General features: G+C 47.7%; 1 protein-coding gene across 50 annotated transcripts in view; it reads left to right on the top strand.

Moving 5' to 3' along the window:
• RALGPS1 (Ral GEF with PH domain and SH3 binding motif 1) overlaps positions 1-26,524 on the top strand; it is a 309,385-nt gene that overhangs the window by 67,078 nt on the left and 215,783 nt on the right. For 49 of the 50 annotated variants that reach the window (XR_011533384.1, XR_011533386.1, XR_011533385.1 and 46 more), the window contains exons 2-3: positions 14,579-14,700; positions 17,846-17,953. Coding sequence is in view for 47 of the 50 variants with exons in the window: in XM_070595478.1 (XP_070451579.1) it covers positions 14,644-14,700; positions 17,846-17,953 (165 nt within the window). In the remaining 3 variants the exon portion in view is untranslated. Of the gene's footprint in view, positions 1-12,032; positions 12,239-14,578; positions 14,701-17,845; positions 17,954-26,524 lie in introns of those variants that run through there. The other variant, XM_070595470.1, reaches the window with a different exon arrangement.

Genomic DNA, 26,524 nt, shown 5'->3' on the forward strand with positions numbered 1-26,524 from the left:
TCTGATGATTTCCATGCTTTGCTCAAACTCTAGACTAAGTGCTTCACAAACAGCATCTCATGTGGTCCCCACACCACACCCCTCACGCCTGGGAGAGAGCTGTTGCCCTCAGCTTCTCTGTTTGCTGTGAGAGTGCTGAGGCTTCGAGGACAAGCCCCTGCCCAAGGCCACACGCCTGCTGAGAGCTGAGCCTGACTCCTGGGGGAGTTCTTTCTCTGTTAAGGATATTACTTCATCACCTCTCATGTGACATTGCAAACACGCTTTCCCCAGTTTATTGATGGTCTTTCATCTTTTTAATGATGTCATTTCCTATACAGAAGTTTTAATTTTTAGTGTAGTTAAATCTGCCAATAGTTTGCTTTGTTTTCTGGCTTTTGTATCACCCTAGAGAGGATTTCTTCATCCCAAGATTAAAAATAATATAGTGATTTGTTTTTCCTCTGGTATTTTTATGGGGATTTCTTTGTTAGATTAAATCTATAATCTATCAGAATTTTGTTCTTATATGTGGTATTGGGTAAGGTTTTAAACAAATCCCCCCTCAAGTGAATAGTAAATTGCTCCATCAAAACCTGTTGCATAAACTGTTCATTCCAGCTGCTTGAAATGCCATTTTGATAGGCGTTAATTCTCGCACGTAATTGATCCTATTTTCTGGACTGTGTTCTGTCCTACTGATCCATTCATCTCTTTCTGTGCATTTAGCTTCGACTGTGGCTTCCGAGCAGGACAGGTTCCTTCTCATTATATTCTTTTTTTGAAAACTTCTTAGCTATTTTTAATTATTCTTCCAGATGAAGTTTTGAATCAATTTGTTGAATTCCAGAATGAACCCTCTCAGGATTTAGAGTGAACTCGTGTTTTATTTATAGCTCAATTGGGGAAAATTGATGTCTTTACAGTATTGTTTCCTTATCCAGAGGAGTGAAGCGTCTCTTTTTTGATTTGTCTTCTTGTTTGTCTTTTAGTAGAATTTCTTATTTTGCTTCAGATGATTTTTGGACCTCTCTTTTAAAGTTTATTTCTAGGTATGTTTTTCTTTTGTTAGGAGGCTCTTGTGCCATTACGTTTTCTGGCTGGTTATTGTTTGGATGGAGGAAATGGTTGATTTTATGGCCAGATGTCTAACACTCATGGCTTTCTCCTCAATCCAGTTCCATTTGCTTCAAATCTTCTAGGAATTCTTAATTTCTGGTTTGTTGATGTCATCCTTCCCTGTATTTCAACACTGCAACAGATTTCTTATTCTTTTTGTTTTTTCATTTCAACAAGATTTGGAGGGGGGAAGGCAAACGTGTGGGCCCAGTTCATCGTCTTGAAACCCAAATCTTTTATATGGTTTGCTGTGAAATGTCATTTTCTCCATGCACATGGGGCCCCTCCTCCCCACCTCTCATCCCCTGCCGTGTTCTCCACGGAAAGTGGAACGAGCCTTGAAGACAATGTAAAACTAGGTGGATGTTCCATTCAGCTCCCGGCTCCCGGCTCTTGGAGCACGCCCTTTACTCCTCATGGGCTTTGTTGCGCTGCCCAGGCTGTGTTCACTCCCCTCCTCCAGTCAGACCTTGCCCACCCTGCCTTCCTCTCTGGAGACAACTTCCTTCCTGTTTTGGTGGGAGGCACCGGGCTGTGCGTGGTGAGTCAGATCAGTGGTACTTGTCAGCAAGGCTCAAGAATGTGGGTGTCCTGTGCTGACGACCTGCTCCTCACCTCGAGGTTCCTGAAGTACCTGATCACCGAGGGAACATCAGCAAAGGGGAACTAGAGGACCCTCGTTAGGAGCCAGCACAGTGCCTGGCCCCCAGCACAGGGATCTCTGGTCAAAGCTGGTTGAAGCAAGTGACAGGCTCCCAGCCCAAGGAGGCGTCCCACGCCCCGTAAGCTTGATCTGTATCTTGGGTCCTTACCTTCCTCCGGCCAGCAGCAGTGTCCAGGAACGCGCAGGCCAGGCGGGCACACCAAGGGGTGCATGTGGGAGTTAGCGGGCAGAGCCCAGGCAGGGGCCCTCTTCGCCTCACGGGTCTCACAGCAGCAGGGGAGGAAGGAGGGCCTTGAACAGGTGTGTGGCCTTTGGGCACTCGCTGCGTCTCCTGAGCACATGGCCCAGTCGATGACCTGGACCATTACCAGTCAGACCAGTAATTCCTCTGCCCTTGGCAGGGACTGGGAGGGAGGGAGGGACTCCCTGCTCCTTACAGTAAGCTGTCTCCTGTCCCCATCCTCTGTCCACCCTAGACGGTATATGTTTGGCCCACACCTAATGGGCGTAGAATGCCTGACCCTCAACACCCCAGACCTGCGCCTCTCAAATAATGGTTTGCACAGGAAACAGCAAACCCCTGGTTTTAGGCCTGGTTGTGCAGAGTGTGTGTGCCTTGGGGGTGGGATGTGAGGGCGTCGAATCCCTTTTAAAATTTTTAAACTTTTTATTTTGAAATAAATTTAGACTTACAGAAGAGTTGCAAAACAGTACAGAGCATTTACATATACCCTCCACCCAGCTTAGATGTTAATAGCTTACATAACTGTAGTACAGTTATCAAATTAACATAGGTACTATACTGTTGGCCCTTTTCAAATGTCACCAGTCCCCCTGACGTCCTTTTTCTGTTCCAGGATTCAGTCCAGGGCCCCTCCCTGCGCTTAGTTGCGTCTTGTTGGTTTCCTGCAGTCTGTGACAGTTCCCTAGTCTCTCCACAAGGTCACATCAGATCCTCATTGGATGAAATTGGTCTGGTTTTGTGCTTCCAGAAGCTTCACATTATTCACATACGTTCATTGTATGACAGTGATAGCCGTTCTGTATGGCTCATAGTGAAATGTTTGAAAAAAACTCACGTGAAGATGTTCCTAAATGGCTATTTGCAAGATGAGTTCAGCACAGTGTCCTGTCGTTGGCTGAATGCGATAGCCATTCTGTGAGCCGTATACTGAAGTGTTGGGAAAGGCTTACATGAAGATGCTCCTAAGCAGCTACTTGGAAGCTGAGTTCGGTCCAGTATTGTTTCCTTGGAATGAAGAGATAGCTCTTCTGTACCACTGACAGAGTAATGTTTGAAAAGCCTTATATGAAGATGTTGCTGAACAGCTAATCGCAAGCTGGTTTCGGCACAGAGATCTTTTCATTTTATGAGAGTGATAGTCATTTGAGTAAAAGCGTCTTGTCCTGCGACCCCACCGAGCCCCCAGGTGTTGTTTCAGGTGCCTGACAGGCTGGTGTTGCCCCGGCTCCCCAGGGCTCTGAGCCTGCAGGTTAGGGCTGGGCGACACGCGGCCACCGTCCTCCTCCCCACTCCGGGGGCCGGGGGAGCAGCTCACACAGTCCCACCCTTGCCATCTTCTCAGAGACTCGCTTGGTCAGGTGTCCCCTCTTTCTCTTGCATTTTTGCTGTTTTCCCCTCCAGTAACTCCTTCTTTTGAGCCTGAGAACATGCTGAGGAGTCTCTTTGAGTCCCCAAGAAACCCCAGTCTCCATCTCCTGCCCTCATCTCTTGCTTCCCCTTTCTGCCCCAGCGGTACTGAGAGAATCAGGAGCTTCTCATCCCTGTGGGACTTGGGCTTCCACTGACACGGTGCCCAGGGGCACGCTCGCCGTCAGATCGCAAGGCTGTCCTCGGCTCCTTCCTGCGTAGTTCCGCCGTATCTTATACCATCGGCTGAGTTCTTTCTCCCCTTTCCACTGTCTGCCTCTCTATGAGAAGGTCACTGCCTGCAGCACAGGTCGTCTTCTCTTATTGTTCAGGGTATTTCTCTAGCTTCCTTCTGGAGGAACATCCAGGATGCAGCCTGTTTTGCTCCAGCTGCGTATCTCTACGTGCAGGAAGAGTCACCCTTTTGAGAATACGTCCTGCGATTTGATTTCTGTTTTAAAAGGATCACTCTGTGTCAAGAATAAACCATAAAGAGGCAGGGGTGGACTGGGAGGCTGCTTTGGAGGCCGTCACCGTAGCACAGGCACTTGGGTCAGCACGGCGGTGGCGGAGGTGCTAAGACCTGGCATGCTCCACAGTGAGGCGTTATCCCTGCCGATGGTCGCTCAGGGTGGACACAGCCTCCTCCCCCGCCCCCCCGCTCAGAGAACACTGCCCGCCTTTCCCCAAAGCATGTGCTCCCTGGACCTTAAGTAAGATGAAGTAGGTGACTGATGGAGGGCTGTGCAGAGTCGGGGAGAGGGATGGGGCACTGTGTCTCTGGTTTGGCTGCCTTGATCCCTGATATGCAGAAAGGGAAGTGTTGCTGCCCAGGCTTCCAGAATGGAAGGCACACACCAGGGTGCTCCCAGGGCCGTCCTGGGTGTCTGGCATGCCCCAGGTAGACCACCCACATTTCCTCACTCTCCTTTCACCCCCCCCTTCCCAGAGCTCCCTTCAAGCCCTCTCCCACAAGTATCCCTAGGCCTCCCGTTTTCCTCAAATCTGCCTCCCCGCTCCGTGGAAAAATCAGGTCTTATTTACCAGCTAGCCGCTGCAGGTGAGGTTTCTCTCCTTCGCCTGTTTTCAAAGGGTGGAACCTTCAGTTTCAAGAGGGATTATATGTGCTTGGGTGAGGGATGGGAAGCTCTAGCCAGCCTTTTTGTTGTTGTTGTTGTTAGTGCCGTGAAGTGGATTCTGACTCCCAGCGTCTTGTGTCCAGCAGAGCAGAACCCTGCCTGTCTTTTTGCACCATCCTCTCACCTTCGGGCGCTATTATCAGGCAATGCTCTGATGCTATTTACAGGGTTTTCAAGGCCAAGTTTTCGGGAGTGGCCAGGTCCTTCTTCCTAGTCTGTCTTCGTCTGGAAGCCCCACTGAAACCTGTCCATAATAGGTGACCCTGCTGGTATTTGAAATCCTGGTGGCATAGCTTTCAGCATCCCAGCAACATGCAGCCGCCACAAGTATGACAACTGACAGACAGGTGGGGTGGTTCTTTGACCGGAAAACGAACCTGAGCCGCAGTGGTGAGAGCACCAAATCTTAACCACTAGACCACCAGCGCTGGCTGGCCTTTTCATAGTGGGTCTAAAATAAAACTATCTGGCCACCCAGAGGATTTGTTGTCTTTTGAGAACGCTTTCCTGGTTTTATGAGAAATGCATATTCTTCTTTCGCATTCCTCCCACTGCCTTGTCTTCAAGACGATTGCTTGCGGTCTTATGCTAAGAGAGCATTGCCCATGCCTACCGCCGCCCCGGGGAGGGTGAGGGCGGTGGTGAGGGGTGTTAGCACAAATGATAGCTGTGATTTATTGAGGCACAGTGCCAGCTGCTTCTGGCACACATCATCCTATGACTCCCATGAGGCAGGTGCCACGATTCTCCCCACTTTACAGATGAGGAAAGTGGGGCTTGGCCAGGTCAAGCAACTTGCCCAGGGCACGAAGTAAGTGATAGGTGAGAATTCAAATCTTGATTTATCTGTTCTCTAAGCCACAGAGGTGCCGGTGCCTTTTACTGCCTCGGAGATTGCTCCGTAGCTGTCTTGTTCTCAGCCTCCACCAGGCCTGCAGTTGCAGGCTGTGAACCTCTGCAGGTGGAGGCTGCTGAACTCCAGGCCATCGTAAGGCCTCCCCAGGTCCAGGTGTGGTCCGAGCACTGTTAGTGGACAGAAGAGGAGGTGCTGTAAATACGTCTCACTATTTTCCACATGGATTCGATATTGCTGTGGTTATTAAACCACAAATTCGTTTAGAAGTGTTGGTAATTTATAATAGCTTTTTGTTATCAAAGGTTTTTTCTTAATCAACATATCAAAAAGAGAACTAAATTTCTTTTAGTGTTGAAAAGGAAGGTGTGTAAGATACATTTACATACATGTGTATATGCACTTATGTCTCTATACACGTGGATGTGTGCATAAAAGCTGCCCTGTGCTATGTGAACTCTGTAGCCTTGGGACAGGGACGGGGGGTTGTGGAGAGAGGAGACTTTCCTTCGTTATTTTATACTTTTTTATTCAGTTTATATAATTTTAACATACACATGTATTACTTTTCTTTGACAAATTCAGCAAGTCCTCTTACTTGAAGAGGCGGGCATCCCCGGGCTGGACTTTAGATTTCTGAGGATGAGGATGGCCTTGTTCATTTCTGCCTCCCCGGCTTCCACACACGGCACGTGGGGTGGGGAGCGCTCGGTCAGCGCCTGGCCCACGGCTTCGTGGCTTGCTGCCTGTTTGTGCTGGCCCTACGTCAGCTCCGTAAATGTCGGTGCTTTCCCTCCCCAGGAAGATGCCCTTCCTGGCCCTTCTCTCCAGGTTTGCTCCGTTTCACAAGTTTTATCTGTGTTTCATGAAATTGGCAGACCCTCCGTCTCTGAACCTGACGCTCTTTCCCTCGCAGTGCTGCTCTCTCTCCTCCGCCGAGGCACAGCCACAGTGGCGCTTGGACACGGGTGCCTCCTCCACTGTCTAGCCCTCCCCAGCCTATCGTCTCTCCCCCAGTGAGGAGGTGAGATGTTGGATGTTGAACATCTGGTGGGGTAGTTTGAGAGGAGCGGGGAGGGCGCGGGGGAACACTGCAGCGAGTGGTGCGTTTCAAGCCTGACACGTGCTGACGTGGCCAGGGCCTCCCTTTGAAGGCTGCCAGACACGGCTGCTCACCGGGGAGAGAGTTTGGCCCATTGGGGAGGGTCAGGAGGAAGTAGAGATAACAGTACTGCCAGCCGGCACAAGGAGCGCCTTTCTTGAGCTCCGGGCAGGTGGGCCAGCCCCAGAGTGATGCTGACCCCAGGGGAAACCTTTTGGCAATACAAAATTCGACATGCTGTGGCTGTGCTCCGGGACAGTGTGTGTGTGTAGGGTGTGTGTGTACGTACACATGTTGGTCCCGAGGTGGACCGAACAATTGATGTTGTGGGCAGATGGCATTTTTGTTTCCTTCCTGTCTGTCTCTCTCCAGCTTCTGTTCAAGACACCGACAGGTGGGGCAAGCTTCGACCAGGTCTACGGGGAGCAGCATGCCCCACCCTGAGGAAGCCAACTCCGAAGCGGGGCCGGGGGTCCGTTTTCTCCGTGTCTGAAACATTTGGCAGAGATCACGCTTGTGACTGAACATTCTTGGATGTGTGTATTTTCCTTGAAACAGCCTCCGTAAGCTTAGGAAAAAGTGGTTATTCTGCCTTCTCAACAGCGGTCTGCCCCAGACTGTCTCATGTTATTCTCTTGGTTTCCTGAACCTGAAGCACTGAAGGGGAATTCTGAAAGTTTGGAAGGAAACCAGCCGTCGCATGTGGGATTTTCCTTCCCCTCTTCAGGAGCCCACACACGCCAGACCAGATTCTGTCATACAAAAACAAGAGATGGGGGATTGTTCTGTGGTTCTGATACAACTGCCACGTTCTTGCACAGTTACGTCATGAGAATGGCTTTTTCTCCTGCAGTGTTTCGGTTTCCACGGAGGCCTTAGCAGCATGAGTGTGCGTGTGTGTGTGTGTGTGTGTGTGTTTGTGTGTGTAAGAGAGGCCAGGAGTGTAGAAAGATAGGGTTTTGGTGTGGTGCAGATATTAATGTGGCCAAACTCAAAAAGCTAGTGCTCTTACCTTGATGCCAGACTTCACCGTGCCTAGCCGGGGACACCGTCAGTGCAGGTGTGTGAAAATGGATCCCCGAACCGCAGTGCAGTTTCTCTCTCTGAGCCTCATTTCCTCATCTGTAAAATGGTTTTTAAAAAAATGCGTGGAAATCCTCAGCCAGAGCCTGAAACAAAGTCAGTGTCTAATAAGGTGCTGTGACAACCGTGGTGGTCAGACTGTGTGGGAGCTCCTGGAGGCCACGCGCTGGCTCACTCCTCTGCACAGAGCGGGGCTTGGGAAGAGCCTCACCAGGTTTGCTGAACGAGCGAGGGAACCCCCAGGAGGCGAGGCGCTGTTGCTGTGGCTGTAGCGTCAGAGCCATCCCTTAGACTCCGTGGGATCCCTGCCTGGCTCCTTGCTGCTGTGTCCCCATTGCCCGTGTTAGAGTGAACAGAGGGCCGAGGTTGATGAGAAGGGGACACTGACTCTCCTGTGTTCCCGGCACTCTGGCGTCTCAGGTGTCCTTTCGTGTGTGGCTTCCACGCCCGCTCAGAGCGCCCTTCCCATTCTCTGGTCGCCCTTTCCTTGAGTCTCACCAGCTCATCCTGTAAGACCTCGCTCAACTGCTCATCTCAGTGATGTCTTCTTTGACCCCCAAGGTGAACCAATGATCTGTCCAGCACGTGTCCTGTGTGTATCCACTCACCGGGTTTTCTCCCCGCACTGGTTTCTCCTGGGCGGCAGGGCTGTGTCATCTTCGACTCTGGATCCCCAGAACTGGTCCACCGGCGGTCTCGGTGGCTGGGTGTTGAGTGAATGAATGAATGAACGCTGAGCAGCAGGTGGCTGTTAGGCCACCAACTGCCCATTCGTCACGGCCTCAGACTTCGAAGTCATCCTTGACTCCTCTCCCCTCACATGTAGTCCATCAGCAAGTCTTGTCTGTTTCACCTCCTGAGCCCCTCCCAAATCCATCCCTCACAGTAGCCAGGTGATCTTCAAAAACAGGGATCAGATCACATCACTCCCCTGCTCAACACCCTCTAGGGCACTCCAAATAAAATCCCAAGTCCGTACTGTGTCTGCAGGGCTTCACGCTCTGGCCTCAGCGTGTCTGTCTGCTGCCTCTTGCTGACTAAGCTCCAGTGTGGCCATCTGCCTGCATCTCAAACCTGCTAAGCTCGTGTGCGTGTCAGGGCCTTTGCACCTGCTGTGTCCTCTGCAAAGAATACCCCCACTAGTTTTTATGGCTGACTCCTTCCCAAGGTTTCAGCTCAAATACTGCATCCTCAGAAAGACCTTCCTTGACCACCCTGGCCAATAATGTCTTCCATCCTATTTTATTTTTTTAAGACATTATCTGAAGTTATCATCTTTGTTCACATGTATTTTCTGACTCCCGCACTGGAATGCAAGTTCTGTGGGAGCAGGGCATGCTCACTTTGTGTCCCCAGAGCCTGGAACAGGTTTCTTGACCAGGCATCTCTGAATTTGGATGGGGAAAAAAATGACGTCTTTATCTTTACTAACTTCTAACTGAAATTTAGCATTTCTCTTAGTTACTAATATAGACAGTGAATCACAGTAATGTTAACAGTGCCTGGGACTTTGTCACCAATAAAAATCACAGATATTTTCATATCACATAACAATTGTGGGCAGCTCGGAATATCTATGCTCATGACTACTTTAAAATTATGGTAGTTATTAGACTCACCAGTAGGTCTTCTTATTTAATGCAATAATAAAGAAATAGATATACTCTTACATGGGGAAATACATATATTACTACATTACAAATTGTTTTAAAAATAATTTGATAACCGTATTTTAATATAACTACTTTCCTGGGTAATCTTGTGTGATTTTATTTCATGCATTTAAACACATTTCTGTGAGAAGGGGCCAGAGGCTTCCCAGACCACCAGAAGGGCCTGCGGCATGAACCAGCCGGGAACTCCCGGCTAGAACAGTGCCTGCATGAGGCAGGAGCCCAGTGAATGGATGGGCGGACAGATGGATGGGTGGTGTGGATCTTCGCGCCTCAGATGAGCCCCTGTGTTTTCAGGATCAGGGTTCTGGTGGCTTGGCGTGAACTTGGTGTTTAGGAAATAGCCTTGGTCAAGGTCTTTTGGAAATCTACTCTTGACCTGGCTCTGAAAAAGAGGCCTTTATTACAGGGCCCCAGGGGTGGGAGCCAGGCCCACTGCTCTCCTTTTCTTTCAGACTCGGGCTCTCTTTTCACCTTCTCTCTCTGCATCTGCTTCCTCCTGCCTCTGACCAGATTGTCCCCTCACCGGGCAGGATTTGGCCACCCTCTGCTCCCGAGGGTACAGCACCTCAGTTTGGTTGACCAGCAGAGACTGGTGTCTCAGGGTCCTGCGTTCCCAGGAGAATCACATGGCTACTCTGATCCGGTCAGTCTCGCCTGGAGGCGTGATCCTCATCTTTGGGGGGCCTTCCTGTGGAGTAGGGAAGTATTTGTCAGGGAGGGGCCTGGGTCAGGCTGACCTCCTTGATGAGATCTGGTCCCTGATGAATAGCTGGGGTTTGGCCAGCCCTCAGGGACTGCAGGTGGATGGGTGGGGGTTTCTCGGGGCCCTGGAAGGGATGTGCCATTCTGCTTGGTCCTGTTATTTCTTAGCATGTGAAATATCACTTGTCTGAGTCGCTGCCCATAAATTAGTCTGTTTTGTCAGTGGCGAGACATGCAGGAGTCAGATCAGAAATAAGCTCTCTTCTCCCCAGCGCAGGCTGCCCACAGGAAGGGTAACGTGCTTTGTCTCTCCGTGGCCTGGGGCCAGAGTAGGGGGCAGTCCCCATGGAGGAGGACCCCGCACTTGGACCCCTGGCCTCAGCCTGGCTCCCCTGGGGCCTGGAGCCCGCAGCTGGGAGTCCCCTTCCTGGCAGTGGAGGCCGTGGTTTCCCAAAGCGCGTGCTCTTCTTACTTTAACATTTTAAGTTAATTTTTGGTTTGTTTATTTTAGGAGAAAAGAATAGAACTGTAGGATTAGATTAACACTAATAGTAACTAGTAACCTTGATTGAGTGCTTGCTCCATGCCTGGCCTGGATGGAGCGTTTTACATGCATTTTCTTGTCCGGTCCTCGTCTGGGCTCTTGGAGGAGGCCTAGACCCTGACGTTGGCTGACCAGGGTTTGAACTCGCTAGTCCTGCCGCTTAACTAGCAGTAAGTTACGTCACCTCTCTGTGCCTCAGTTTCCCAGGAATCAGAATAGTCTCTGCCTCATGGGGTTGTTGTGAAGATTCAGTGGGCTAAAATGTCACGCTAGCCCAGAGCCTCACAGTGTCAGCATTCCCTGCTCGGCTGCTGCTGGCACGCTGAGAGGGACACCTAAGTGCGCCACCTCACCATGCTGGAGAGATGGGTAGAGTTGTGGCATCCTTCAGATGGAAGCAGAGAGTGAGCAAACGGCTGGTCCCAGAACAGGGTCTGAGAACTGTGGCTCTTGTGTGGCAGGGCCACCTGACTCGAGAGCTGACGGTTGTCAGGCAAGTGGGGAGAGCCAAGGCCTCTGGTTTGAGCCAGGCCACATCGGTTGGGCTCCATGTTGTCCACCCTGGGGGAGACGCACCGAGTGCCAGGCACAGCCTGAAAGCAGCGGAGCCCACCTCACCCTGGAACTGGAGCAAGTGGATCCAGTCAAGGAGAGTCAGGCTTGTGTCGCCCACTCCATCTCCCCGTGACCCCGTCAGCTTGGATTGAGTCACCTCAGTCCGGTTTGGACTGGTCTGAACAGGTTCCATCCATGAAGCTGGCTGGTTCTGGCACAGAAGAGCCTGGCTGAGTTGGCCCGGACGCCCAGTCCGTTTGAGCTGGTTTGCCTGGTCTGAGACAGCCCAGCGGCTTGACCCCTTACTCTGCCTTCGAACTTGAGCTGGCCTCACTTTTAGTCTCAGTCTCTGGCTTCCTCACTCTGCAGTCTCTGGGTTTTTCTTGGGGGTTTCTTTGGAGGGTCCCATCCACTTGATTCCTAGGAGGACTTCCTTTGCTCCAGAGGCTGGTTCCTCTCCCTCAGTCCTGTCTCTTCTGTGCTGGAAATCCCCCACAGAGTTTGGCTTGTGAAGTACCCTTTCCTGTGAGCGTGAGCCAATACAACTAGTTTTTAGTATCTTAATGTCTTTGATGATTTCAAAGGGGCGTGGAAGGGGAGAGTGGAAGCTGTGAGTTCAGGTCACTCATGAAACAGCTGGTGGCTGCTCCTTTATTGTGGTGTAGTGTACCTCCTGTAAAATCTGCCCGTTCTGAGTGTACACTGCTGTGACTTTTAGTGGCTACGTAATTGTCACCATCATCCGTTTTAGAACATTTCCATCACCTCAGAAAAATTCCTTGTGCTCATTTGCGTCAGTCCTGCTCCCAACCCCAGCCCGCCACCGATGTGCTTCTTGTCTCCACAAATTTGCCTTTTCTGGACGTTTCATAGAAATGACATCATATAGTGTGGTCTTTTGTGTTTGATTTCTTTCACTTAGCATAATGTTTTTGAGGTTTATTCAAGTTATAGCTTGTGTCAGTATTTCATTTCTTTTTGCTGAGCAGTGTCCATTGTGTGGATATATCATTGTTGATGCGTTCACCAGTTGGCGGGCATTTCGAGTGCTTCCACCTTTTGGCTATAGTGAATAATCCCGCCGGAAACATTCGTGGGCGTGTCTTTGTATGGATGTATGTTTTCCTTTTTTTAAGGTAGATACCCGGGACTTGAATTGCTGGGTCACTTGGTAAGTTAATGTTTAACTTTTTGAGAAACTGCCGAACTATTTTCAAAGTACTTGTACCTTTTGCTTTCCAACCAGCAGTGTATGAGGGTTTCATTTCTCCACATCCTTGTCAGCACTTGGTATTGTCTGTGTTTTTTATTCTAGCCATCCTAGTGGGTGTGAGGTGGGATCTCATTGTGGTTTTGATTTATATTTCCCCAATAGCATTTCTCCTCTTAGTCGTGCGTATGTCTTCTTTTGCAGAATGTCTGTTCAGATTTTTGTGCAGCTGCTTTTCAAACCTGCACCAGCCATGCATTCGTGGTCCTTGGTAATGGCGAGCATGGCTTCTCTGGGAAAAAAATGGTTAACAGATGAACGCACCCAGCCCGTCCCTTCTCCCTGCTCGTGAAAGAGGATTTTGACCTCTCTGGCTCAGTTTTTCCTCTGAGAAAAAACTTACCGGGCCAGTTCTTTTTTTCTTTCTTTTTTATTATGAGAATTATCTAGCCTTTAGAAAAGTTGAGGGATGCGTATAATGAACTCCTGTCGGTGGATGTCAGTGGTTAACATTTTGCCATACTTGCTTTCTCTCTACTTATGTGAGTTTTGCTGGCCTGTTTGAAGGGGAGCTGCAAACCCCCATTACCGCTAAGTTCTGCCACGGGTATCACCTAAGGATGAGGACTTCTGAAGCTTCTCGCTGTTAGCACACCTAAGAAAGCCAGTAGGAATCCGGTGATATCATCATATACCCAAACTCAGCTTTCCCTTGTTGGCCCCTAAATGCCGTCGATAGCTCAGACTCATTGTTCTGAGTGTTTGGGGGAAGAAAGGAGGGAAGGCAGAAGGATCACAGCTGTTGCTGAGCAGGAGAGGGTTGCAGAGGAAGATGGCGGGGCAGTTGTGAGGGGCCCACCATGGCCACTTTTGGAGACCTGCAAGGAAAGAGCCCGGGTCATTCTGACGTTCCTTTTTGGGTGCTCGACTCTTTCTTTGAAGGCGCACTGCTGTCTGGTGGGGCCTGTGGCTGCGGGCTCTGGGAGGGTTCCAGACAGTGTCGAGATCAGACTGACACTTTCTTCTGTTTGATCTACTTCCAGACCATCTTTCCCAGTGGTTTGGGCTTGACCTTGCTCTCCAAGATTGCTTTTTCTCATGGGCACCACAGATCCAGCATGTCCCAAATCACAGTCATCATTTGTTCCCACAAATCTGCTATGCCACATCTGTTCCTGTCCTTGATGAAGGACACGCCATCCCTGGTCCCTCAAGCCAGAAGCCATTCATCCTCAGCTTCCTTCCCCCTCACCCCCTCATCAGTTTCTATTGGATCTCTGTCCTCATGTCTCTCAGTCTCCTCCCTGACTTCACTGCTCCAACCTTGGCTCGGAAGACCCTCCTCCTCTTGTCTGGGTACTTGCAGTTGGCTTCCAACTGGTGCCGCTGCCCTCCCTTCCCCTCCCCCATTGTGTCCCTCCTGCTCTCCTGGTCACTCGCCTCCTAAAAAGCTGGTGGTGGCTACAGTTCTCTGCTGTTCAGCGATGTGAGAAATGCTCTGCTAGAAGTGTGTCCACCTTGGCATGAGAGCAACTGGTTTTGCTTTGGGTGGCCCAGGCGCGATAGCCAGGGAAAATGGCGTTGAGCGGGGTCTTGAATGATGACCGGTTGGTGGGACAGCATGAGCAGAGGCCACAGCATGAGTTACTTAACTTCCCTGTTCCTCGGGTTCCTCACGTGTAATGTGGATGTGATAATAGGACCTACCTGAGGACTGTGGGGAGGGTTAGGTGGCTTAAGGCATGTAAAGTGCACTCAAGTGGCAAGTACTGTATGAGTATTAGTTATTATCTGTGTTATTATTGACGAAATGATGTGATGTACAGGGAAACATGGTAGAGTCGGTTTGTCTTCTTTACCTGCCTTCGTTCTAAAACAAAGGTCACAAGCTCTAGTGCCTGCAAGAGCCAGGCATGTACTGAAAGGGTTGCACAGGCCAGGCGAGGACTGACAGGCACTTGCTCCAATACCAGGGGCAGCGCTGCTCAGCCCAGCTGGTGGTCGTCAGGCAGGAATGTGGGAGCAGGCCTACCCCGTATTTCTATTTTCAAGAGAAGTCAGAATTCTATGTGAAACTTGCCAACTTTTAAACTTCAGTGATTAATTTAAAAAATATTAAAACCTGTACAAGCCCAACAAACTACATCTGTGGACCATGTTTAGCCTGAAGGCCACCAGCTTGTAATCTTTCTTTAAAGGTCTCCTTCAGGGTCATCTGCTTAAGCCCAGCATGGCTCTTTCCCAGGGGTGGGATTAAGCTGGTTTTGAAGGCTGGTTTTTATGAGCCCCTTTGTCTTGCAGGACTTCTCCAGACGGGTTATGTCACCAACCGAGGCTGCCCTGAAGCTCCCTGTGGCCTGGAGACTATGTACAACAGGAATGGTCTGATGGCTAGCGTGTTGGTCACCTCTGCCACTCCACAGGTACAGAGACTGCGAGGATCGGGACAGTGGGGGACCCGGGCAGGGGGCTCCTTTCAGCTGACCCAGGCCCCAGCTGAGTCGTGGACCCCAAGGCTGCAGGGCTGCATGAATACCGGCATTCTTAGCACGCCTGAGGCCCCCGCCACACCAGGCATGAGATTCGGGAGGCAGTCAGCCCTGAGGATCAGTGTGTTTTCTGGAGTCGTTTTCTTCAAAGAAAAACAAATACCTGCCCAGTCCAGTCGTAGCAAGTGCCACATTCCATTTTGGTGGCAAGAAGGGATCAGACCTTTCCCAAGAAAAGCTGCTGCTGATTATAAATAAGTCACACATTCCAGAATGAAGTCAGACAGAAGTGATTCCAACTGGCCCTGTGTTCTTATTTACCTTGCTCAGGAGGAAATGGCTGTAAGGAGTGGTGGTCTGAGAGTGGCCTGGGCGAGGGCCCCTGCCCTGGGGGTTTATGAGTTTGTGTTCAGGTTCAGTAATGGAACAGAGGCACGCAGGAGGAGTGGGTGCCATCTGAGGCCCCGGGGTGCCACCGTGTGGAATGCACAATGCCTGGCTCCTGAGACAAGCTGGCAAGGCAGTGCCCAGTGTGCTGAGCTCACAAGGCCCTCAGGGTCGAGCTGGGCTTTGAAATGATCTGTGTAACCAGCTAGAAATTCACAGGAACCAATCATTCCTTAGAAACCTTTCAAAAATTCCTTCTTTCGATCTCTGGTTCTGAAAGCAGACTTGTGGGTACCTTTTAAAATTGCCTCATGGTGCCAATATTAAGTTTAGGTAAAGTTACATCATCATCATCAGCACCACCACCACCACCACCAATGAATGTGTTTGGGGCAACTTTTGGTTAAATAAAGCCCCTTGTATGGTTGTGTGTGTTTGGGGCAGACGAAGTGGGGCGTTACAGCAAAGTAATAAAACCTGAAACCCCAGGAATGGACTCTGTTTGGTAACTAGAGGAATCAGACTGTTTTCATTTACAATTTACACTCCATCCAGAGTAAAACTTCTTTCCCCTCTGGTGTCTGTGTTTGTATATGTTTGTGTATATACACATGTGTGTACATACACACACATACATATATGCTGTGGATATGTGCATGTATGTGTATATGTATATCCAAAAAATGGTAAGTACTCAGTAACTATTTGTTGCATGGGTGAATACATGTATAGTTGAAGTGCTCAATAAATTTTGGTGACTGAGTGACACGTTTATACACATACACACCCATAATTAGTGCTTACTATATACCAGGCACTTCTTTTGCACGTTCCACAGGATTATTTCACTTAATCCTCATAATAATTCCATTGAGTATGCCTCACTCCAGTGCGAGGAGAGTAAACTGGCTTCAAATCGCACAGCTGGTCAGCGGTGGGTGGGGACTCAGGCCAGGCGCCTGTGATTCTCGAGCCACTGCTCCTAACCCTAATGGCGCTACACTGTCGTGAGGAAAGTCAGCCCTGGCTCCTCAGTCAGCCTGCTTCGTGGAAGGTGAGTGTGACAGTGCAGGATGACTTATAGGTCTGTGTATAAGACTGAGGAGTAGAATCATTGCTAATCCCAGAAGCATTCGGGATTAGTCTTCATTACCTTTCAAAAGTTTAACACAGATCCTCCTCAGGGGAGACTGTCTCCTCACCCATGGAACTTTTAAAATAGCCGTGCCTGAGCCCACCCAGGCCCCTTGAATCAACAGCTCCCAGCGAGGGGGTTTCTGCCAGTTGCTTTGTAAACTTCTTGTTCTATAACCCGTACCACAACCCTGGGGAGTAGGTTTTAGCAGCATCTTTTTGAGATAACTGGGACTCAGTAAAATGAAGTAACCTGCCTGAGGTCAGACAGCAGCTAGCGTGGAGCTGGTGTGCTGACCAGACCTGTCTCACTCCAGAGCTCTTAGCCTCCGTGATCTCCGGCTTCTTAAGATCGTCCTGGAGTTTTTGGTCTAGTGGACTCATTTGTAAAACTTTTAAATGACATAGGCCTGTTGAAATGTACAGGTTTAAGTTTCCGCTCCTCCTTTCAAGCTCACATTTTCAGTTGTTGACCATTGGTTTCCCTCACTGGCCTAAAAACCCTCCAGTTTCCAGTAAGATTGCAAAGTTTTTCCAGATATAGCCATTTTGGAAAGAGTGAAATAAAGAGGAATTAATAAAAGCGTATTCTCTAAATCCCGGTCCAAGATGCTGAGGTTAATGGAAACCACAAAATCCCTCTTCATAGGTCGAGACGAATAAAAGCCTTTATGAAGGGGCACAGTTTTTGGGTGGTAAGCTCGATTGGTTCCCCAAAGTAGAATTTGGTGAAATCAAATAAAATTGAAGAGACGGTGTGTGCTCAACATTCCAGGATGCCCACAGTGTTGAGTTTCATGAAACTGGGCACATTTGAGGAGTTTTAACTCGTTCTGTTATGGGAGACGCTTTCTTTACAGGCAGGGCTCCCCGTGTTCCCCGTACCAGGGGAAGATGCAAAATATAACCTTCACACCCGTCTCCAAGGCAGTTGTTGCCTCTCACCTCGTCAGCTAACAGGCTTTGAATTCCGAGTGCCCAAACATGAAATAAGCCTTGAGAGCCAGCTTAACGTTTTGTGTAATAATTTCCGGCAATGACTTCAAATAGGAAAAAAAATAAAAGGTGAAACCAGGTAATATTTGAAAGGCACAAGAAAACAGCTGATCTTCTCGGCCCCTAAGGTGTGAAGCCTGTTCTCTCTGAAGGGAGGGTGGGCTGTAGCTTTTTGCCCCCACTCACAGCCGCCTGAAAGTAGTAGGGTGTTGGGGTTGAGGGTTTGTGTTCTGGCATCGGAGAGACACAAAACCAGATTCACATTCTGGCTCTTCAGTTTCCCAGCTGAGATGCCTTGGGGAAGTCACAGTCCCTCTACTCTGATCTGTAAAATGGGGATGATAATCGTGAGTACTCAGAGAGTTGTTAGGAGAATTAGATAAGATCATGCGTGTGAAGTGCTTAACATAGTGCCTGGAATAGTGTAAAGCACTAAACAGCGGAAGCCTGTATCACACACAGCTCTGTCACTCCTGCCTCCTCAGTTCTGAGGTTTGGAAGTCAGTGATCCCAGCGGCAGCCAGGCTACTCAGGCGGCATCCTCTCTCCCCGTCCTCCACAGGGCAGCAGCAGCTCAGACTCTTTGGAGGGCCAGAGCTGCGACTATGCCAGCAAGAGCTACGACGCCGTTGTGTTCGATGTCTTGAAAGTGACTCCCGAGGAGTTTGCTGTAAGTAGCGGAACTGATGTGGGTGGCTGGGCACCACGACCAGGTGCTCGAGGGCTCGCTGCAGGGGGCTTTTTGCTCAGGTGGGAAACAACCCATGTGCCCAACAACAGGGGATTGTTGAAGAAAGTGTCCTTTATGAGATACCAGGCAGTGTTAAAACGATGCTGTCAATCTAGAAATTAACCACCTTGGAAGGCACACACAATATATATGGATAGTAAGTGAAAGGAGCAGGTCACAGCACAATTTGTAGAGAATAGTGCCATTTTAAAAAGCTTGTACAAATTTGTATTTGCATAATAAAAGGTCTAGTTTTTATGTTTACATATTCATAAATATCTGGAGATATAGCCAAATATATTATTTACAGTACTTTCTGGTTGTAGGATTCTAGGTAATTGGAATTTAATTTTTCTTCTTTTTGTTTATTTATACTTTCTACATTTTTACAATGACCACTTTCTAAATGATAGACAATATTATATGGGCAATTTTTGTAATTATAAATTTAAAAAAAATTGTTTTCTCTTCAACCAGTGTGTTGCTGCCGGTCTGACTGAGGGACGGTGCCTTGTCCCTCAGGAGCAGAGGTGCCTCCTCGTTTTGCTGGGACTTGCTTTCTTCCTTTTGCACCCGGAGGGTAGAGGGAGTTTGTTGGCTCTGGGGTGACCTCGAGTGTCATTGCAAGGACGGTCCCAGGGCTGTGTTTCCTGTCATGCCCACTGCCTACCTCATCCCTGTCTCCTTGCTAGAACAGGCCTCGTGCCCTCCAGGGTGCTGTGGGAGCTCACTGGGCCCCATCTCAACCCTCTGCCATCACTGGCTCCCGTGAGTCCTTTGTGCCAGGCCATGCTGAGGCAGCATGTGCAAAACCTCCTTCAGTGTGTCCGAGGGACCTTTTTGAAACCTGCATAAAACCCTCTAGCAGCTGCCATACTAGAATGAGACCTAAGGTTCCTCCCAGGCCTCCAGTGCCCCCTGTGGTCTGGCCCAGGCCTCCTCTCCTGCCCCCATCTCCTTGCTCCCCAGCGGTACCCTGGCTGCCTCTTCCTTCCCCAGACCCGCTGGCACCCCCTGCCTCAGGTCCCTGTGCTGATTCTTTCTTCAGTCCTCATGGGTCTTCTCCACATGTGTCAGTCTCTGTTCAAATGTCAGTCCTTGGGGCGGACTTTCATGGGCTAGTGTAGCATCTCTCCGTCACTCTCTCTTCCCTTGCCCTGCTCTGTGTTCTTCACATCTCCTATCACTACCCAACGTTACATGATAGAACAATATTTTTTGTGATATATCTCCTCCCCTAGAAGACAAGCTCCCTAATAAGGCCACGAACTTTATCTGAGTTGTTCATTGCTCTTTTCCCAGCACCCAGAACAGTATCTAGCTCATAGCAGGTGCTCAGTACATACATGTTGACTGAAGGGATTCAGTCCTAGAACAACCTGATGAAGCAGACGGTTAGCTCCTGATTTTCTTATAAAGAAACTCAGGCTCTAAGAGATTGATTTTTTTATCTGGATCATACAGCCAGGTGTGGGCAGAGCCAGCCTGAAGCCTTCACCTCCTGATTATTCCCCTAAAGCTGGATGGTAATAACAAGGGAAGCTTCCATTTTCGAACAACTACTAGGTCTGGGTCTTGTTTTGTATGCGTTGTCTAATTTACCTTTCACGAATATGCCGCATAAATGAGGTATACTTATTATTCCTAATATACTGATGAGCAAGTCAGTGCTTAGAGAGGAAAGTCACCTCTTAACACAGATAGTAAGTGGCACTATCTACTGGGATTTGAAACCAGGGCCGTCTGACATTCTAGACCAGTCCTATCCAACAGAGATGTAATCCAAGCTACACGTGGATTTTCAATTTTCAATTTTCTAGTAGCCACATTAAAAAAAAGAGGTGAAATTACTTTTAAAAATATATCTTAATTAACGTAGTACATCTAAAATATCACTTCAACATGTAAGCAACATAAAACTGAGACACTTTGTATTCTTTTTTTGAACTGTCTTCAAAACTCAATGTGTATTTATTTTATTTTTATTTTTATTTTTTTTAAAGATTTTATTTTTTTCCCTTTTTCTCCCCAAAGCCCCCCAGTACATAGTTGTACATTCTTCTGTTGTGGGTCCTTCTAGTTGTGGCATGTGGGATGCTGCCTCAGCATGGTTTGATGAGCAGTGCCATGTCCGCGCCCAGGATTCAAACCAACGAAACACTGGGCCGCCTGCAGTGGAGTGCGAGAACTTAACCACTCGGCCACGGGGCCAGCCCCTCAATGTGTGTTTTAAACTTAGAGTGCTAGCGATCTTTCAGATGCTCGGTAGCCACATGTGGCTAGTGGCCACCATATTGGACAGTGAATTGCTAGTCTGTACTTATAGCCACAAAGCTGTATTTTCTCTCCTTTAGAAGATTTCATGGCCCTCGCTGTCTGATAGCTTAGCTTCTGTATTCTATTTGTTCTTGTTTGGTTATTATATATATATATATATATATTTTTTTTTAATTTTTCCTTTTTCTCCCCAAAGCACCCCGGTACATAGTTGTATATTTTTAGTTGTGGGTCCTTCTAGCTGTGGCATGTGGGACACCGCCTCAGCATGGCTTGATGAGCGGTGCCATGTCTGCACCCAGGATTCGAACTGGCGAAACCCTGGGCCACCAAAGTGGAGCGTGTGAACTTAACCACTTGGCCACGGGGCCTGCCCCATGGTTATTATATTTTTGAGTTGTGTCTTTTAGCTTCATGAGAGGAGTGAAGCCGTATGAGGGTTAAAAGTCCCCTTACGGTCCTGCACCATGTGGAATGGCAGACAGTTGGCCTGCACTGAGAGCAACCATGCACAAGAGGGCTTCTTGGTGAGGCTTTGGGCCTGGTTTTCTAGTCTCAGCCCTAGAGAGTTACTCAGCCTGCCCCCGGTCAATTTTCTGAGGCTGAGCAGGCCATAGGGAAGGGTGGTGAATGCTTTGGGGGTGCAGTGCTGAAGCTCTGGCCACCCTGCCGGAGCCAGAGCGTCTTAGCTTCACTGTGGGGCCAGGTGCCCTGCAGTCTTGGTCTTTGAGGAAGCATTGGAGTTGCCAGGTGTTGGAAGTGAACCAGACCACCTGGTATTTTGGTTTTCTGTCTAATAATATGAAAGAAAGAAAAAAGCCAGGCACAGAAGTCCTTTAAAAAATTATTTAAGTGATTCTGGGAAGATAGTGGTGCCAGCAGCATATTTTTTAATTCTCTCCGAATCCCCACATAAAAACATCCAGAACAACTAGATGGCAAACCATGAAACCCATGAACAATATTTACAATAAAACTAGGTGACAAGTTATCCCGATCAAATCCCAAATAGAAGTGGCTAGAATATGCCACCAATATTAACAAGACCTGCAGAGTATCAGCATCTGTATAGGAGAAAACAGAAGTAAGTATTGGGGCATTTGACAGACTTGAGAATAGGGGAACCCCCAAATTTTCCATAATGTTTGGGTGGAAGAGATCTGTGGATGAGCCCCTGTGATTTCTTGAAACCAAACAACCAGGGCTCACTTCCAGGACAAGGCTCCATACCAAAGAGAAACTCAGTGTGGGAGTGGAATCAAAATGATCAGGATAGAGAAGGATGTGGTTAAGGAAAAAGAAGCTCTAAATAAAAGTGTGTGCATGTGTGTGTGTGTGTGTGTGTGTAATCTCAAAAAAAAACTGTGTGTTTTTGACCACTATGTGAAAGCAACCAAAAAGAGAGCTGTGTGTGAAGTTAGAAAAGCTACCCTGAACCGTGTGCCCCTCTAAAAAGTTCAGAAAACTAATTTGACATAAAAATAAGCAAGAGGAAATTAGTGCTGTCAATCTTTCAAGGTTATTGTAGGCAAAGAAAACGAGTAAGGAGAGGATCCCTGTAGATACTGAAAGCATGCCAGAAAGACATGCCACAAAACGTAAACCTGCAACTCTCCATTTCAAAATGAGCCTAGACATTAAGATCACGCTGTAAGACATGCGCAACATAAACTGGAAATAGGAAAATCTCAGAATGAGGTGGCAGAACTTAGGAAAGAATTGAAAACAAAAGAAAAATTATTTTCAAAATGAAAGTTGAACTAGAAAGAGCACAAGAATAGATAAACAGAAAATGCCTTGAGGGAGGAAAATTTTTAAGATCAGAATAAATGAAGAAAGAGATAAGACTGAGAAAAAGTGACAATTATTAATGATAGGCAAAGAAGATCCAGCATACAGATAATAGAAATCCCTGAAAGGGGAGAATAAAAAGGCAAAGGAACTGAACAAATACTTCAACTATAATTTAAGAATTTTCACAAACAAACGAAAGAATACTTGAAACTGCATATTGAAAGAGCATACCGTGAAGCTAACCGTGTCAACCCAGAATGGTCACTACAAAAGACATATTCTTGGTAAACTACCAGATTTTAAAAGAAAATATAAAGTCCTTTGGGTATCTAGGCAAAAACAGCAAATGACTTATAAGAGAAATAAAGTTAGATTATTTTCAGTCTTTTTGACAGAAACGCTTTTTTGCCAAAAGAAAGTAGAGTAACCTAATCAAATAAGTTAAGGAAAGAAAAAAAAACGTGAACCAGAGATTTTCTATCTAGCAAAACTGACTTTTGAGTGTAAAGGGCACAGACTAACCATTATGAACATGCAAGGCCTCGAGAATTTTGCTCCCGTGAGCCCTCCCTGAGGAATCTGCTAGAGAACAAGCTTCAGACACTGGAAGTGTTTTACCAGAAAGGGAGGGTGTGGGTGGGGGTGGGGCTGATTAGATCTACAGCTAGACCTCGGCCCCGCTCTCCAGTGGCTGAAGGCAGAGCAGAAGGCAGTGCTGGAACTTGTCTTACCATCAGCAGATCATAGACTTCCTTCCAGGTCACTGTGTGTAGACTTACTTCTCTATTTTTAATAGCGGCGTAATCTTCCAGAGTCTGGATATACCATAATTGTTTTCAACACGTCCCTTTTGATGACCTTTTAGGTTGTTCCAGGATTTTTGCTACTACAAATAAGGTGCAGTAAACACCTGTACTTCTATCTGTATAGCTCTCCATATGAAATCTCCGTAGGTCCCAGTGCTCTGCCTTCTGTAGGTTGAGGGATTGTTGTGTCAACAGGGTGCTCATTTCACTTTTTAGGAGATAATATCTAAATGCAATGCATGATCCTGGATTAAGAAAAAATTGCTCTAAAAACCAGTATTGGGATAATTAGCAAATTTTGAATGTGGCTTGTATATTAGATACTGCTGTTGTACCAATGATAAATTTCCTGAATATAATAATTTTATCATCATGTAAGAGGATAATCTTGTTCTTGGGAAATAACAGGCTGAAGGATTTAGGGGTGAAGGATCATAATCTCTGCATGTTACTCTCAAACGGTTCAGGAAAAATGTGTATATATAATTATGTACACAGAGATGAAGCAGATGAGGCAAAATGTTAATCATCAGTGTAGCTAAGTGAAAGGTTGTAGACTTCGTTTACTATTCTTGCAACTTTTTTGTAAGTTCGATATTTAAAAAAAAATACAAAGTTAAAACACATTTTTATGATTACTGCCAGATTACTTTCCAAAAAGAACAGCGCAGTTCATAATCCTATCAGTTGTGATGGCACTGACGGATGACAAATGGCATCTTCCTGTTTAATTTGCATTTCCTGACTACCATTCTAAAATTGCCAGACGTGATTCCTGTGGCTCTCGGAGTCGAAGCAGAAATCTATCTTTGGAGCTGATTACTTTTTGTTCTGTGAGCCCTCCTGGTCGTACATTGGTGGAATGGTCTAAATGCACATTTAAAGATACATTCTATTGTAAGACGTACCACTGATTTGCCAACAGCTTTTTTTGTTTATTTGGGGCCTGGGAGAGCCTTAGAAGAGAAGATCTAGTCAGCCACAGTTAGAGGGGAGAAACACTACACTCAACATATGCAGAAAACGTTTTTTTTCTTTTTGGCTAAGTAGCTTTCATTTATCCACATAATGCCACCTTTTTCTTTAGGGCCACATTGTGAAGTGCTCCTATAGGTCTCTCCATTCTTAAGGATTCATCTCTACAGAATTGCTGTAATATGTGAAGATTGGCCATTTCCCCCCAAATCCTGGATTTTTAGGGGGCCGTGGACTAAGAGGAAGGAGGAGATGGGAGAAGGGGTTAGGATTAAGGAAGTCATTGCCAGGTGACTAGTTTAATTGGGCACCCTGTATTAAGGCTTATTTCCACAAATAAGGAGAAGCCATTAGGAGACTGGTTCGCGGGTGTCCTCATCAGTCCGGGCGTGTGCTCCCCACCACAGCAGGTTTGCTGCTTGGAAACGAGCGCCTCACTGCCTCGTGTTTCTGGAGAGGCTGTAGCCCCTCCTAGGAAATGCCCTTTCCCTCCAGGAAGCCAGGGCATCTCCCTGAGGGAGGGACAAGGTCTTGGAGGCTGAGGGCGGGCTGTAAAAGGACAGGACCTGACCTCGCCCCTCAAGCCCCACCCCTGTCCATACCTTCCCTTTTTGGTGAAACCGCCTGCCTGTGAGTGCTCAAATTTCCAGGGAAGGACGGCTCATCGGAAAGGTTTTCACACATGTTTGGCTTTGTAGTAAAATGACATGAAATTTATAATCTGATGGTCTTACCTGTGTATTGATATATTCTTGCTCTGGACACTGCATCATTTTTGGTCAGAGTTGAGAGGATAGAAATGGGAGAGATTCTTCTGAAAACCTTCAGATTGCATGTTTGGGACCAGACAGTCTCTTTTAAGTCTGGTGACCTCTGTTTTGTTGTTTGTGTTGAATGAAACGCCTGAACACATTTTCTGACTTATGGTCTGAGCAAGGATCAGAATAGTCGAAACTTGGACCATCCAAAAAAATAATGAAATGTAAAGTCACTATTTTAAAGATTTTATTTTTCCTTTTTCTCCCCAAAGCCCCCCGGTACCTAGTTGTGTATTTTTAGTTGTGGGTCCTTCTGGTTGTGGCACGTGGGATGCCGCCTCAGCAAGGCTTGATGAGTGGTGCCATGTCCACGCCCAGGATCCGAACCGGCGAAACCCTGGGCCCCTGAAGCAGAGCGCACGAACCCAACCACTGGGCCACAGGGCTGGCCCCTAAAGTCACTATTTTAATAAACCATTTGGAAATTCAGTAGCAAACCCTAGAACTGATGGCAGGATGGAAAGGAAGTTTTCTCATTTTCACATTAGCGGACTTTTGGTTCTTTTCCTAAGTGACATTGCAAACATCCTGCTGGTTCTCCCGGGTAGGGAGTTAACTTGAACTGTGGGAGAGATTTCCAAGGCCCTCTGAGCTTTCAGTTCAAATCTTCTATATTCACAAGGCCTCCCTGTGCCTCAGGATGGCGGAATTAATCCAAATGTGAGGAGCATTTGGCTAACAATCTCCATGGATCTGGCAGAAAAAAGCTAGTCCATGTGCACCGTCTAGGATGTAGCTCTGGCCCTGTAGCTCTAGGCCGGACACCCAGGCATGTAGGCCTCCAGGGCTTAGGCATCACTTGACACCCAGATTATGAGGGCCAGATCCACGGAGATGTTGTGCTGATGTCCGATGCCCCCTTGCCACTGGTGGTGGACCCAGAGGTAGGAGAGCTCAGATTCCCAAGTGCTGCTCTATTCCTGGTGCCTCCACTCTCTGCCGAGCTTCCTTCCGTGAGTGGCACATTTCACCTCTGTGCCCAGGAAGAGCACTAGCCCCTCGGAGGGGACAGCGGCTCTCCACTGGAGCCAGCTGCTTATTCCCCTCTCCTGTGCAGCCTTGGGGATGGTGTGCTTTGGCCTGCATCCTGTGTTCCTCAGGAACCCAGTGATCTTGGACCACCCTTAAACTGTGCCAAGAAGCGACTACAATTCTGCACCTAAGCCCAGGATTGTGGTTACTGTGTGTGTTGCCATTTTTCTCCAAAGTATTCTTGACACCAGGCTTTTCTTCATGACAATATTTGTTGACTCAGTGTAACAGCTTTCTTTAAGTATTCTCCAGAGTGACTATGATGGCTGGATGTTCGAATAAATTAGTGGTCCCTTATTTCCTAGCTCACGTATTGGTCAGGAACCATAAGTTCACATGCCAGTACGTGAGCCCATCTATGTGACTTCTCTTTTGACCGCCCCCCAAATATATATGTGATATATCAATATATATAAACACAAATAAATATCTATCTATATGTAAACATAAAAATATATAAACATAATAAATATCTTAAAAATATATATATATAAAGAGCATCTGTCAGGTGCCAGGCATTCTGCACCTCTTGTCTTGAATTTTCACAAAGATGCAATAAGATAGGGATTATCATCACCGTTTTCTGGATGTGGCACCTGAGACTGGAAGTTACGTTACGCGTCAAAGAGAATATTACCGTTAAGCGATGGTATCCAGGCACACACCCAACCCCGTTGATTCCAGAGCCCACATTTGTTCCACTGCACCATGTCCTCCCAGATGACCTGTGTTCAGTGGACAGGGTGGCTTCTCCCATAGTAGGCATCTGGAGGCCCTCGGCTCTGTTTTCCCTGGCCTGTCACAGAGGC

This window comes from Equus przewalskii, chromosome 26 (assembly GCF_037783145.1).
Source record: "Equus przewalskii isolate Varuska chromosome 26, EquPr2, whole genome shotgun sequence".
Lineage (NCBI taxonomy): Eukaryota > Metazoa > Chordata > Mammalia > Perissodactyla > Equidae > Equus > Equus przewalskii.